The sequence below is a fragment of the Mizuhopecten yessoensis genome, unplaced genomic scaffold (assembly GCF_002113885.1).
Source record: "Mizuhopecten yessoensis strain PY_sf001 unplaced genomic scaffold, ASM211388v2 scaffold10519, whole genome shotgun sequence".
Taxonomy (NCBI): domain Eukaryota; kingdom Metazoa; phylum Mollusca; class Bivalvia; order Pectinida; family Pectinidae; genus Mizuhopecten; species Mizuhopecten yessoensis.
In genome coordinates, this window is record NW_018408587.1 from 36,455 (window position 1) to 51,988 (window position 15,534).

General features: G+C 34.5%; 1 protein-coding gene across 2 annotated transcripts; it reads left to right on the forward strand.

The window, feature by feature from the left end:
* The first annotated feature begins 899 nt into the window (after positions 1-899).
* LOC110460909 (actin-related protein 3) lies at positions 900-14,566 on the forward strand. 2 transcript variants are annotated; one of them, XM_021514120.1, is made up of 11 exons: positions 900-1,054; positions 2,614-2,794; positions 3,307-3,417; positions 3,954-4,049; positions 4,807-4,914; positions 5,481-5,624; positions 6,089-6,262; positions 7,553-7,645; positions 9,570-9,695; positions 9,989-10,072; positions 10,555-14,566. In XM_021514120.1, the coding sequence occupies exons 1-11, from the start codon at positions 1,011-1,013 to the stop codon at positions 10,648-10,650; spliced, it is 1,257 nt and encodes a 418-aa protein (XP_021369795.1). In that variant the 5' UTR covers positions 900-1,010; the 3' UTR covers positions 10,651-14,566. The 2 variants fall into 2 exon arrangements, with proteins under 2 accessions (XP_021369795.1, XP_021369794.1); XM_021514119.1 differs by lacking the exon at positions 900-1,054 and adding an exon at positions 1,349-1,547.
* The last annotated feature ends 968 nt before the right edge of the window (positions 14,567-15,534 follow it).

The following is a 15,534-nucleotide window of genomic DNA, read 5'->3' on the forward strand; positions in this document are numbered from 1 at the left end:
TCCCAAAAAAAAAGAGGCCCCAACTATTTCGCCCCAAAAAGCTACATATATTATAAAAACTAACGTAATTTTCTTTAATTAGACCGATTCATGCATACAAAAATAAACAAAAATAGTAAATGAACTTAATTATAAATTAATAGTTAATTAACTTAATTTGTTTTCAATAAATAATTACTATTCCGGCTTTGCAAAACCAAAATAATATGTATATATTTGATGGGTGGTATCGCCTACCTTTCCGTAGTATACACGAAACAAGAGTTATTCCCCTTAGCACGGTAAAACACAGTCAATAATTATTTAACTAATTTCCCAAGAAAATAGAAAAAATGAGCAAGCAACTTTTTATGTTCCAACTAGTTGGGGCGTTACGGTTTTTTGGAGCGAACTATTTGGGTCGTTAATTTTTTTTCGGGAAAATTTGGGGCGTAACGTTAAAATATCGACAGCTTGGGGCGTTACGGTTTTGGGGCGAAACGTCTGACACTGGTCTTCGGCACATTCTTTACAGTACATAATGATATTTGCTTGAGATATGCCTTTGTGTGACGTGAAAATTATTAATTTCGAAATTGCCTAAATTAACTAGACATGTGCAAACGAAACGTGAATCCAGTTTCCCGTATTTTATTCACGAGCCAATTTTATCGATGTCAAATGCCGAAAGACTCCGAGTAAATATTCCGAATAAAGGTTACCATAATCATACGCACTTCAACTGTTTTCTTGTTATTTACTTCTCTATTTATCCGTCTCCTTTGTTTATTACGCTATGATTTAAATAACGAAGTCTGTGAAATGATATTGTTCATTTATCAAAAATGTGTTTAATCAATAAGATATTTAAATGTAATGCTAAATTGTATCTGATTCAGAAGTGTGTATTGAGAACGAGGTAAAGTTCACTCCCATCGCCATATTGTTACCTCTCTCATGTCGCCGGTTGACTCACTTCCTGGGTGAAAGTTTGCTGCAGACTCAAGTCTTTGAATAATTCCAAACCAAAAATGGCTGGAAGGCTTCCAGCGGTTGTCATAGATAATGGCACGGGGTATGAATTTATATTGTGTTTTATGTTGTCAACAAAATCAAAACACAAAAGCAGAAATTTGTCTGGGTGGGCGGACCGCACGGGTGCTTGTAAATTTAGGACAGCGATTTTTCGGCCCTCAGTAGTCAATATTAGCACGAATGTCATTTAATCGATCCTCTCGCTCGAAGTCTACCATCCTGTGTGAATCAAAATCCTTCCTTGTGCATACTATTGTTACTTAATCACGTGATTCTAGACAGCCTATTAGGTGTCCAATGTTTTCATTCCAACAGGAAATAAATGCTTGACAATCCATCCATTTCACTTCCGTGTTAGAGTCAGAGACTGTTGAACACTATACACATCCCCCGTGTATCATTCTGTTGTTTTGGCCGACGAGCTGAATTAAGGCGTTGTCTCCTAACCTGTTCATCTGACCAAAAATGTCGGGTGGAGCTAGTTTTAAAAGTCCCACAGGGACCCCAGCTGTTATCATTGACAATGGTACAGGGTAGGTGAATGTAATTCAGTTCATTTTCATTTGTTTTGATGATTTCTTTTAAATATCTGCAGGAATATATTTTTAAGCAGGAAGTTAATAGCCATTGTAAAGTCATATTGTACTGTAAACATTGACAGCAATGGTCATCTGCTTTACATGATCATAAATTCTTAGATCTCCAATTACTTTTTTGTCAAACAGAACTTTTCACCTGTTTCAAAACAGAAATCAAGGCAGAGGACTGGTTTTAAGAAACTGGAAGGTTATGCAGATTATCGATGGTTTCAAAACAAATCTTTTCATCTAGACATTATTTAACACGGGAGTGTGGTCAGTGGCTGGATTGGTGCATACTTGCAAATTACATTTGTAAGATTTAGATATGATATATAAGTAAAGTTACAGGGATAAATCTGGATGGCGCCATTTACCACTCAAAACTGAAATTGACCCCTGCATGTTCCAATTTTCTTTAAATTTTACATAGAATGGTCTCTCTTAATTTTGATTTAGACTGAAAATGGCCCACTGCTCTTAAATTCAAGGATTTTCCCTGTGGTTACATGTATTTATTTCTGGATTTTAAGATTCATGAAGACCTATCTACTGGCATGTCTTAGCTCAAATCAGTGTAATTTATCTTCAGTTTTACCTCTGCGCCTGATCTTTTCATTGTCAATCTAGTCTATACCCAATTAGTTTGACTGTTGCTGCCTCAACAACTCAGCTGTAAGACAGATCTAGATATCAACAGCTCTTTGTATAAAATTTAAAAAAAAATCCTATCTTATAATTAACTAATCATTATATCATGTTTGCAGGTAGCAGTCATCCTTTAGATTAAAGAATTTGAAAGAAAAGAAGATGTTAATTCTCATTTATAACTGCTACCTGCTCATGATCGTCTGCCATCTTTCTTTTCCTTGAACAGTTTAAAAATCATGTCCAATGGTTGATGTATCTTCTTATGGAGAGCTTTATAAAGCGAATACACTGGTCTCAGCCAGTGAGACTGCTTCAGGTTTGTTCATATACATGTATCAAATTTCAAAAATAAATCGGCATTGTTTTATAGCTACACAAAAATGGGATTTGCTGGTAATACAGAACCACAATGGATCATTCCATCAGCCATTGGTGTGAAAGAGTCGGCCACAGTTGGTGACCGTTCCATCCAGAGGCTTGGCAAGGGAGTAGAGGACCTTGATTTCTACATTGGTGATGAAGCTCTAAACGCCCCGTCTTACTCTGTGAAGGTATGGTATATGTAAAGAACTGTAACTTTACTACATCATTGTTTTATTTTAAACAAGCAGTGATAAGTCTACATATGTGTCCTGTATATACATAGAACTTTGATGGGACCCAATGTTTTTAGCAATACAGTTGAAAGGACAGACGAGAATAAATTGATTTAACCCTTTCACCACTGTAGACGAAAATGGTCTCATCCATATCAATGCATGGTAGTCGACTAAAGCTACATATGGGTGAAAGGGTTGAGGGTTTCACTGTTTGTCATACGATCAATTTTTCTTGCTTACTTGTAAATGTTGAGTTCACCTGCTGTTGCCATGGCTTGAGATGTAAGAATTGTTCCCATGACGATCAGTTAAACCTCCTTATACATATTCTATTATTACCTAGAGTGATAGCAAAAGAACAAACTCATGTGGACAGAAAAGATCAGTAAAATCAGAGAATTCTTAATTTAAATTGATTTTTTTTTATTTTAAAGCTGAATATGTCATCTTGTTTCTGTTTTTAGTGGCCCATTCGACATGGCGTGGTGGAAGACTGGGATCTCATGGAGAGATTCATGGAACAAGCAATCTTCAAATATTTACGGTCAGAGCCAGAAGACCATTTCTTCCTCCTTGTAAGTAGTATGTGAAACTAATAATCAAATATACCTTATCACCTAAATTTACATTCTGTAAACATGTAAATTTTTGCTTGGTCTTCATTTTACTATTAAAATCCAAACACTCATTGCTTTGATGTAATTTTTGATGAGTAATTAATCTTTTGTGGAGGGAGAGAGGTTGTTTGGATCTTTTATCTCTCCATTCCAAATAAGTGACAGCAAAAGTCTCTTTCACAACCATTGTGAATCTGACAGAATAAGTACTGTAAAAAAAATGTGGTGTGGAAATTCTCACATTTTTCACATTGAGTAAATTAAGAGTAGAAATATCCACACAAAATATAAATAGATTATATAGATAAAATATATATAGATTTGAGAACCATTGTTAATGCAAAATAAATCTACAATGCGTTGAATTTGTAGAGTAAAAACATGAACATTACCACATGTAAAAAAATCTTCTTTTTTACAATTCACTAAAGGATTTTGATTTGGAATCAACATTTCAAGAAATATTTACATATTTTTCCTATTGTCTGCTTCAGACGGAACCACCCCTTAACACTCCAGAAAACAGAGAATATACAGCAGAAATTATGTTTGAGTCTTTCAATGTGCCCGGTTTATATATTGCTGTACAGGTAAGATGGAGCTCGAGGTTAATAAAGTCTGACAGTAAACAACACTGAGATCTAGTTTATTTGAAAAACAGGGTCTTAAAAAGATTGTAATATGTTTATTTTTGGGCAGCTCTGGGTAAAATTATTGATTGCTAATGCCAATTAAGGTTTGTTTCATGTTTACTTGTATAATATAATACAAAGAACAAATAGACAAGTTGTCACTTTTCTTTTCAAAACTTCTTACTTTAAAGATAACTCTTTTGAAATCTACCTTTTACCATACTAATGTAAAAAAAATACCTGAGCTTTAATTAAGAAAGATTAAATGAGATATTGAATTATTCAAACAGTTCATATTGATCTGTTGACTGCTCATAGGATACTATTCCGTCTTTTCGTATTGCAGAGTTATCTGCTCTTGATAGCTGGAATTGATTGTTACGTCATTTTTTTTGTGAGATTGTCGTCATTTTTTTGACAAAATGACGTAATTTTCTCATACAAACTAATGATTTAACAATCAATATCTGCTCACAAGAGCAGATAACGCTGCAATACGAAAAGACGGAATAATTCTGGTTCAAGAATATTAATATTGTATATATGTATAACTAACCAACCCTTATTTTCTATATCATTGATAGTGTTGGTGGGTCTTTAAGTTTGGGAGCTGGTGGTGGAGGTTTAATTATAACGTTTTAGATGAGGATCTTCAGTGAAGGGTCCTCATGTTGAATTATCACTGATTTGCTGTATTGTAATAATTAAACTGCAGGCTGTGTTAGCTCTAGCTGCATCTTGGACGTCTCGACAAGTAGGGGAGAGAACTCTAACAGGAACTGTGATTGACTCGGGAGACGGTGTTACACACGTTATACCAGTGGTATGTATACACTTTAGACGCAGACCATAATTGGTTCTTTTTGTCTTATTTAAAGGAAGTCAAATATCTAAATCTTAATTTTAACCCGTGTAATCCATAGTCCTATTGAAACCAGGGTATACAGTATTAGAACTTGATATTATTAAGAAAACTGTATAAACTAGCCTTTCAACTGGGTCCATTGCAATGTAACTAGCGTCTAAACTGGTTTCAGATTGTCCTGGAATCGGAGACCTCCAAAAAGAATCTTTTACACGGAGCCCAAAATTGATTACACCCCCCCTACCCCCCACCCCCACCACACACACATCACTATATACTCTATAATACCATATAATATATAATGGAAAACTTTTGCATTAGTTGAACTATAGCAAACATTTCATCCTATTCTCTAGCCCAAAGTCAGGGTTGCCTTGTATTCTTAAGTAAATGTACTAAATATTTTGTCTAGCCCAAAGTCAGGGGTGCCTTTTATTCTAAAGTAAATGTACTAAATATTTGGTCTTGCAGGCTGAAAAATTTGTAACTTTCTTTTATTTATGGCTAGTATCTTTGACTTACAGGCAGAAGGCTATGTGATCGGTAGCTGTATCAAACACATCCCCATCGCTGGACGGGACATCACATACTTTATACAACAACTGCTGAGAGAGAGAGAAGTGGGCATCCCACCAGAACAGTCCTTAGAAACGGCAAAAGCAATAAAGGTACTGTCAATCTAAGTTTTGATTGACTGAATGATCTAAATGATATCCTCAGGGGTTTTAGTAGTCCCTTGACAGTATGTTTTTGACTCCATAAAATGAGTCTCTGGGTTTATACATAATATTAAACAAAAATTGATTGACAATTTATAAATATTAATAAACTACACACAAAGTCGATTTTATTTCTGCATACTCATGAACTATCTATGCAGATGAGGGTATGTTTAAGCAAACTATGGTAAGGAAAATGAATGAAAATTTATTAATATTAATAACCTATCTACCCAGAAGGTCAATAATACACGCATATTCGTGAACGTCTATTGTTCTTTAATTCCCCAACGTGCAGCAACAGTTCTTATCAAATGAATTTCACATATCTATCACGCTGATAAATGAAAGCACAGGCCTAGGGTCAGATATTAAAAGCTGGAGTCATTTAACCCTAATTCTTTCTGTTATAGGAGAAATATTCCTACGTTTGTCCAGACATTGCTAAGGAGTTTGCTAAGTATGACAAAGACCCTAGCAAGTGGATGAAACGACACGAAAGCATCAACAGCATCACGAAGCAGATATTTGGCGTGGACGTCGGATATGAAAGATTCCTCGGACCAGAAATTTTCTTCCATCCAGAGGTAAAGTACATCAATAGAATCTCTCCAGTCCACACACTTTATTCATTGAGGATAAGGCCAAACAAAATTGATTACTTTGTTCTCAGGTCTGCGCTCATTTCAATTAGGGCACCGCATTGCCTATTTTATCGTGAAAGTAATAATAAAAAAAATGTGAATGCGCCAGCCGCCATCTTTAAAAAAAATCTGGAAAATTGGTCCGCATGTCATTTTCACTCATTTGTCACCCAAGTCCCGAAAACGTTTGAATAAAGATAAGGAAATTGATATACAGGCAAGTCTTGATACGATTATGACTTGGTCTCGTGTCCAAATGGCGCTCATTTCGGTACAAATAAGAAATGGGGGGGTTTGTGATTTTCGTCTGGAACATTGTGGGGGGATTTTCGGAGGCTTGTTCTATGACGGGTCTCTACACAACTATAAAATGACAATGTAATGTCCACAATGAACGTTTTACAAACTACACAATAAAAAAAAAATCGCCCTCGTCTCATTTTTGCAATGTAAAATGATTTTTAAAAATAAATACCTCCCTGCCGCATCTCTTTTGAAAAAAATGGCCTGAGAACTAAGTAATTATTTTTTTCTGGCCTAAGACAGGAACATTTCAAAACTTTGGGCAAGATTCATAAATGGTCTTGCCCTTTGTGCTGATGGCTTGACCATTTAGAATTCCATCCCTTGAATTTAGATTTTGTGTTTTATCTCCAAAGTTAGGCGTGATTATTTTTCTCTCAAATCCTTACTCTGCATATATTGCCATAACATGTTAGACAAAAAAACAGTGAAAAATGTAGTCCCCTAGACAAGTAAGAACATTAGCACTTTTTAACCATTGATTTGTTCTCGTACTTAAATACGGTATTTAACACTTTCAAAGTGTCATGTCGGCTACACGTTTTTACACTACCTACTCGGGTAGTTTGTTACACTACCTAGTCCTTGTTAAACAAATTTACCATGGCTACATTCATTTATCGCGATCCAAACAGTTGAACCAGAGTTGTCTGTTAAGAAAATTGAGTCGGACCTAGTAATCTGTTGCTGCTTTCCGGGGAAACCTTGACAAAGTCTTGCAAGGCCTGCATAAACATTCCTAGGTCCGCCAAGATTTTTACATGAAAATGTGACATTTAAAAACAGACAAACCGGTTGAGGCATAGAAAAAAATGATTATCTATCATTGCATCTATGAAATTCAATTTTTTGTGCAGGATTTGATTCACAGTTCAAATGTTTTTGTATGGAATATAAATATATTTAATATTAATTTTTCTTCATTTACAGTTTTCCAATCCAGATTTCATCACACCTATCTCAGAGGTGGTTGATACAGTGATCCAGCACTGCCCCATAGATGTTCGGAGGGGTTTGTATAAGGTAGGCACGTGCACTGTCCCATATTATGTTCGGAGGATTTTTTACAAGTTAAGCACTGCCCCATATATTTTCGGAGGGGTTTGTATAAGGTAGGCACTGCCCCATATATTTTCAGAGGGTTTGTATAAGGTAGGCACTGTCCTATAGATGTTTGGAGGGGTTTGTATAAGGAAGGCACTGTCCCATGTATTTTCAGAGGGTTTGTATAAGGTAGGCACTGTCCTATAGATGTTAGGAGGGGTTTGTATGAGGTAGGCTCTGCTCCATAGTCATCAGGACGGGGTTTATAATGCAGACAATGGCCTATAAACATTTAGGAGACTCTGTAAAATACACTGCCTCAATTACATAGGGGCCAGTTTTTGCAAAGCCATATAGATCTACAACACACTACAGTCTTGATAATAACCCCTTCCTTATATTATAAACATTTGGATAATGTCTCATAGATGAAAGTCGATATAGTTTTAGCATTTCCCAATAGATATGAGGAGGGATCTGTATATGAAAAATGTTAGGACATGTTTATATGAAATGAGATTAATGACATTCCACATTATCTTGATTACTGGTAGATATTAAATTTTATTCTCATCAGACTGTTTTTAAGCCACTCTTGGCAAGAGCCGAGAGGCTTATTAATTCTGTCCAGAGAATGAAATGACGGACTCACTTCCGTTTGGGGTGCGTTCGCATAATTCAGTCTTGCATGCTTCCGCTTTGCTATATAGTTTCGTTATCGTAAATAGAAAGTAGAATCTCGTGACACTCACCTGTGGGTTACATAAAGTCTTCTGATACTCTTCTCCAAATAATAATCCATACTTTGAATAATTGCTGAAAACTAAATGTTTATCTCCGGTGCATTCGTGCACTAGGTTTGAGCATTTTAGCAACTCGGATTGAGGTCTGAGGAGGTTTACGCGTGTGAAACACATATGATTCGAGAAAGCACATGTGAAGACTGTCGAGCATTGACGCTGTCTGTAGAAGGAAGAAGTAAATATATATACTTATAAACCGTATGAGTGATGAAATATAACCTTTATTTTGATGTTTCAAACAGGAACGTAATAGGACATATCATGCTTAGGTTGATAACGGTAATGGCTCCGAGACGATATGTGAACCGTGTATGCTTATCAAACATTTCTGTAACACAGCATGCTTTTTCTGTTGTATTTATTTATTATGAAAATGTAACAATTTAAGAACATGACACAACTGCCGCTGCTATTTGACAAGAATTTGCGCCGTGTCAAAATATTATCCAATCCGGTGTAAGGGAAATAACTCTTACGTTGGTAAAGTCGCATTGAGAAATATAGTTCTAATATATTTCAAGAACATTTGTGAGATTTTTTATATTCAATGACAGTAAATAAACTACATATAAATTATTATTGATATGAATAAGATATAAATAAAAATAAAAGGAGTACAATGTCTCTTTTCTCCAGGCATGTTTTCCCACTACTGTTAATTATCCTTCATTTCACAAGCACAAAATGCACCTATTCTTTATTATCCATTCACCGATTGCCATTATGCATGTAAATACACATGTCACATCATCTGAGGATGCTAATTAATGAAAATTACAACAATGCGTCACACTTAAAGAGGGTGAAATAAGAGGAGAGGGAGAATGTTTTTAAAGCATCATTTAAGAGGTGATTGACTTTGGAAATTCCAAAGGCAACATCTTCACATGACCTGATTTTCAATTAGCAGAATACAGAACACATATCTGAGGTATTATAGTAGGTATTGATGCTCAACGTGTTACTGAAGCAATTAAATTTAAAGTGGTGAGCGGCTTTAATGTCACATTGACATAATTCTAGTTTCCTTATAAAATGGATGGACATTTTTGTGCGTGGTTTAAATTCACTAGTGATATTTTATGAATTTGTTTCTTCAGAATATTGTCCTTTCTGGAGGCTCAACTATGTTCAAAGACTTCGGTAAAAAGTTACAACGAGACGTGAAGCGAGTTGTGGACCACAGATTAAAGATTAGCGAGGAACTTAGCGGAGGGCGGATAAAGGTATACATTTATACTTACCACCATTGCATTTTGTTAATTCCAGATCTGGCTGTCCGGTTTTGGTTCTTCTTGTATGAAGTTAGTATCCCTTGCATTACTAAGGATGATTGATCTTTGTCTTTCTACTGATACTGGTTTTCCACAACTGTGTTTATTTTGAGTACCTCTTGGCTCACCCTCTGGGATATTTACGTATTGTGCTTCCAAATGACATATGTGTAGTCTGTTCAACATCATATGACATGTTTAGTGATTTAAATTTGTCTTTTAATTGGTTTCTTTATTGCTTTCAGCCCAAACCAATCAATGTACAAGTCGTGACTCACCATATGCAGAGATATGCAGTATGGTTTGGTGGAAGTATGCTAGCCTCAACTGTGAGTTCAATAGTTTTCTTTGTTTTGATTTATTTTTGTACATTTACAATGAAACTGTTAATTATTTATGCACTGTTTATCCAATATACAGATCATAACAAAAATAAAAGCTCAAATTGAAATTTTATCCATGATTTTATGGTCTTGAGTGAAACAAAAAAAAACACAAAAATGACAAAGCTTCCTTCAGGTATGTATGATCAATCCATGTGTCTTGAAGAACACATTTCCAGTATTGTACTTGGTATGCACACATTAGAGGTTTAAAGAATTACTGGGTAAAGCTTGCTCCATATTCAGTGTGCAAATATTTGAAAGCTCTGTTTTTCTTCAGGTTAAATGTCTACAGTGTACTATATAAGTATGGATCAGTAGTGTATACCAAATACAATGGACTAATGGTGGATGTTTGCTTGTTATGGTAAATGCCAAGGTCTTTCCCTTACCAAAATTAAAATGTGTATTTGTTTCCACTTTTTCAGCCTGAATTTTACCAAGTGTGCCACACAAAAGCCGACTATGATGAATATGGCCCAAGCATATGCAGACACAACCCAGTATTCGGGACAATGTCCTAACCATATCTGCCTCCTAGGAACAAATTTAACACAACTCATAGACTACAACAATTTGCATGCCAGCCTGGACCAATCAACCAAATTGTTGGGGAATTTCGAGAGATATCTGACATCCATTTTGACTACTGCTGCTCCGGGTTGATACCTTTTGCAGAGAACCCTGAGAAAACATTTTCTTGTAAATCAATATTTTAGTGAATCGTAAAACTGTGATATATTAACGTACATCTTGTTGAAAAATAAAAAAAGTCTGGAAGAGGTATACCAAGTATACATTTTTGAAATTATATACAGCTAAACTTTAAGTTGACGCAGGTATTCAAACAGTATCTGGACAAATTTTACATGTTCAGTTCTTTTAAACCAGTTATTTAACAGAATTTTTGGATTAAAAAAACTTCAAATAATGTCTCATTTTCTACTCCAGTCTTTAGCTTTGTTCACAGGAAAGAATTTAAGAGAGGATAGTATTGTCGAAGTACATTTATACTGTAAATGCTATGATTCATATGCATGGCTTTTTAATCAAGATATTTCATGTGTTCTCAAATTTACTGTCTAAGCAAATTGTGGGCATTGAAAACTGATAAACTTTATCATAATTTCAATATCACATATTAAGTATAGATAAGTTTATGACATGTTTTATCAGGTCAAAGATATGATAAATCTGTGATTGATTTTGGTGCATTTCCCCACTACTTGATATTTTGTAACGGAATACAGCTGGTTACAGATTCCGTAACCCTTCAGTCGTGTCCGTGTAGATTTTCAGTAACAGAAATGGGTTTCTTTTCTAGATTTTACTAATTGTGTAATACGATTAAACATTAAAGTCTGGTATGGGGAGTTTAAATATTGAGATAGGCTCAGAACAATTAACAAAGGGTTTGCTTGCCTTAACTACTGACTGGTGTTGAAAGATTCCCCTGTTCATGTGATAATGTTTATGTTTGTGTTCTCCTTTGCCAAACAATCAGGCCTAGCATTGCCCTGTTATTAAAAATTGAAATCAGTTTTCTTTTAAAATATTTATATTTTTCAAAATTAATCTGAAAACTAGTATCTTTTAATCATGATAACTTGCTAATATTTATTTCGGTTTGAAAGGTTTGTAATCGGTAAATAGATAAGGATAACATTTTTCATAATTTTGAAGTGATTTACAGGATTTTAGGTTTTATTTGAATATGTATATATTTTTTTCTGAATTATTTCACAAATTTAATTTAATTCAACAGACTGATAAAGGTTTTCAGTGTTTAAATTCTTAGTGCTTTCTTAAATAAATCTATGATATTCATTGCTTTTCAGAATAGCCTTGAATTCCCTTCTGTTGCAATATATGGCGAAATACTATTAAAGATATTAGCATTAATCTCGCATGAATTGTGTTTTATGTTCAGTTCGAGATTAGATAACTTTGAATATGATGATGATGATACATTCTGGTATATCCAATCTAAACGTAGAACTGAGATTTTAGATTTGTAATATTTTGTTTGAGGTATTTTCTGGATGTATGAGTTAATGGGTTAGATGTACTGATATTGTTAGCTATATAGTATGATACTTTTTTAATAACAAGTAAATACTGGTGGGGTTGGAAAGTGTTGTATACAAATTTCCAAAATTACAACATTCCAGACTCTTGTGCCATTGGGAATTAGAATAGTGCTGGTACTTAGGAGTTCTTCAGATTTATGTCCATGTAATGATCGACACTTAGGATTTATTATAAACATAATTAGGACGTATTGTGTAGGTAGGGGCTCACAAGTCGGGATATTGTCAGATGTAATTTACAACTACAGGCCAGGATAGGTTATGACACATGAAAATACATGATTTTCTCAACACCTGTGGGCTGGTTCCCATTTTAGTTCAAGCTTCCCATGAGTTGAACAATCAATGACAACAAAAAACAGAAATGGAAGGATTGTAGTCAGGCATTCTTAACTATATTTTTCTGTTATTATAAATTTGTTCCTTGCAATCGTGTAGTCCTGAGTTTCCATTATCAGTAACTATTTTCCATTCAGTTTTTTGTCGGGAAGCTGTTTAAAACGTTTCCTGACTAGTGTAAGGTAGGCAGTAACATGGAAAGGACATATCCACATTGCCAATATTACACCATCAGGTTCCTATCAAACCTACCTTACAGATAATATATTTTATTTCATATCATATTTATGTTTAATATTGCCTATATTTTTTTATCGCAAAAATTCCTGTTATTATGCAGTCACGCCCACATTAGTCGTCATCGCAGCTGTAGAAGTTACACTCACTTACCGGTACTTGCCAGAGAATGTAAGAAAGTGTAACTCACTGACTTTTGAGGATGACACTAGTATGTCCTATTACAAAACGTATAACCTTTGTAATACGACCTATTCAAATTGTGATGTCATGTGTAGGATCAAGATGATATCTAAAATTGAGAAGAAGAAAAATTTGCATTTTTGCAAAATATGTGATTAAATTATCTTAAAACTCGTTATTATTTTATATGAGACCAATAAATCTCTTCTGAAAGCTTTCATTTTAGGTAGACGTCCCTCATAAAATGAAAACTTCCAGAATCTCAAATAAAAATAATATCAAACTTGGGGTAATAAATGCTAGGAAATGTAGTGGCTATGTATTTCTTCCGCTTGTTATTATGTTTGTATTTTATATTCATGAAAAGGATCAGCTTGTTAAGGATGTAATAAATCTTTGTACCGATATTATTGTAGGGAATTGCATTACGAAAATTAAATGCTTTTCACATTTTCACACAAAACCATATTCTATGAAAGTAGTAATATTTATAATAACATATGATTACAAATATTAAGTTTGATATATATTGGTATAGGTAACTTTTATTGTTACCTATTAGATATTGGAGATGTTGCAAAACCTGATTTTGGACTGTTCCAGAATTATCAGTAAGGGAGGGGTACAAGGCACTTTTTCTTGGTCCAACCACAAATAAAATTTTAAAAGTGATCGTAAGCAATGGTAGGCAGATCATCATAACATTTCAATACAGGTGCTCCCACCTCCCCCCTACAATAAACAATGGAACAACCTTTAGGTTATCTTGCATAGCTGGTGAAAATGAATGTCTAATGTATTCTTTGGCCTCATTTCAACAGAAAAAAACCTGTATCAACCTTGTACAGTTATGTAAGGACTGAAGAAATTAAATGTAACAATTCTTCGTTTGGTTCGTTCCTGCCTTTTCACTCTTTGGCGAGGGTGCAATTTCATATAAAGAATTTAATGTTTGAATTAAAATATATTGACTAATGAAGAGAAAAATTGCTAATGAGAGGGTGTATTAAAAAAATGCTGAAAAAGTTTTGAAATTAGCACAGGCAAAACAATTTTTAAAAGAAAATTGTAGTTTACAGGAAAGAAAGTGCTGCTTTCCTATATCACCATGCTATATTGATATTAGAACAAAAATGGTACACAGTGCTGTGTCATTATTTACAAGGTATTCATTCTGCTGTATGTTGTTGTTTATTTTTTCTAAATTATGAAATATGGCGAATATGTTCTAATTATTATGATTAAGGAAATTAATGTAGAACTTTCCCCTTTTGTTTTACAAATCAATGTGGTAACTTGAATCTAGAACACTTTAAAATACGTAAAAATTGTATACAGTATAGTTTATATAATATATGGACAACAATATTTACAGGAGATATTTTACATGTATAGTTTACCTACATTTTTTGTTTACACATTACAAAGTAGTAAACTTTTATCACAGAACATGGGGAAATCTGCTAATATTTATACTGTATAAAAAATAAAGTTTTGTTCTTCAGCTGGAACATTGTAAGTATACTGTACAAACTACCTTGGTAACATTTGATACAAAATGATATGTAAATAAATGAAATAATAACAAAAAGGTGTTGTTTTTTGTCATTTTGGTCTGTCTGTTCATCAACACTTTTGTTTCCGGAGGTTATCACTGAATCCAAGAGATTTAACTTTTTGAAATTGGACACAGTGATATGCAGATGTGCAAGAAAGTTTTCAAAAGTTTCCAAGCTCAAGGTCACTATTACTAAAAATAGACCATTTGGTATAGTCCTCATCTCGGAATCCAGAACTCACAGAAAAGTCTCACACTTCAGAAAACCCAGTGGAGGGAGATCTCCCACACTGGACTCCTTAGAGGTTGACTTATCTATTTGAAATTTGGCATAATGATACAGTGCAATAGGGGTTTCTAAGGTCAAGGTAACTAAGAATAGACCAGGGCCAGGAGGTATGTGCATTAGACTTTTTGAAACGGGATATAGTGTTTCCATCATACTGTTTTTATGTCCAGTTGAAAAAGATTTTAAGGTCAAGGTCAGGGTCACTTACTAAAAATAGACAGCAGGGGGTCACAAACAGGCACATGACTGTGCCCTTGGTTACCTGTCCGTGTTTAACTTCAGTTACCTTCTATAAGTAAAATATTATTATTATTAACGTGATATCTATGATGATGCTGTGAATTACTAAAAGTGTGCACAGCTAGAGGTACGTATATATACGTGGTACATTCTCACTTGATTGGTTAGATTTATTTGTGGCTTATGTGCTATTAACAGCTAGGGTCATTTAAGGACGTGCCATGTTTTGGTGGTGGCAGAAAGCTGGAGTACCCGAAGAAAAACCACCACCCTACGGCCAGTTCCTGGCGACTGCCCCAAGTAGGTCTCGAACCCGCGACCCAGTAATTGAGGACTATAGTAATCATAGACAGTCCGACACCTTAACCACTCGGCAACTGCGGCGCCAATATTTTCACTTGAACTCACAAAACAGTATGATGGAAACACCAAAATATTCAGATATAAAAACTCTTCCTGCAAATGAATTGGT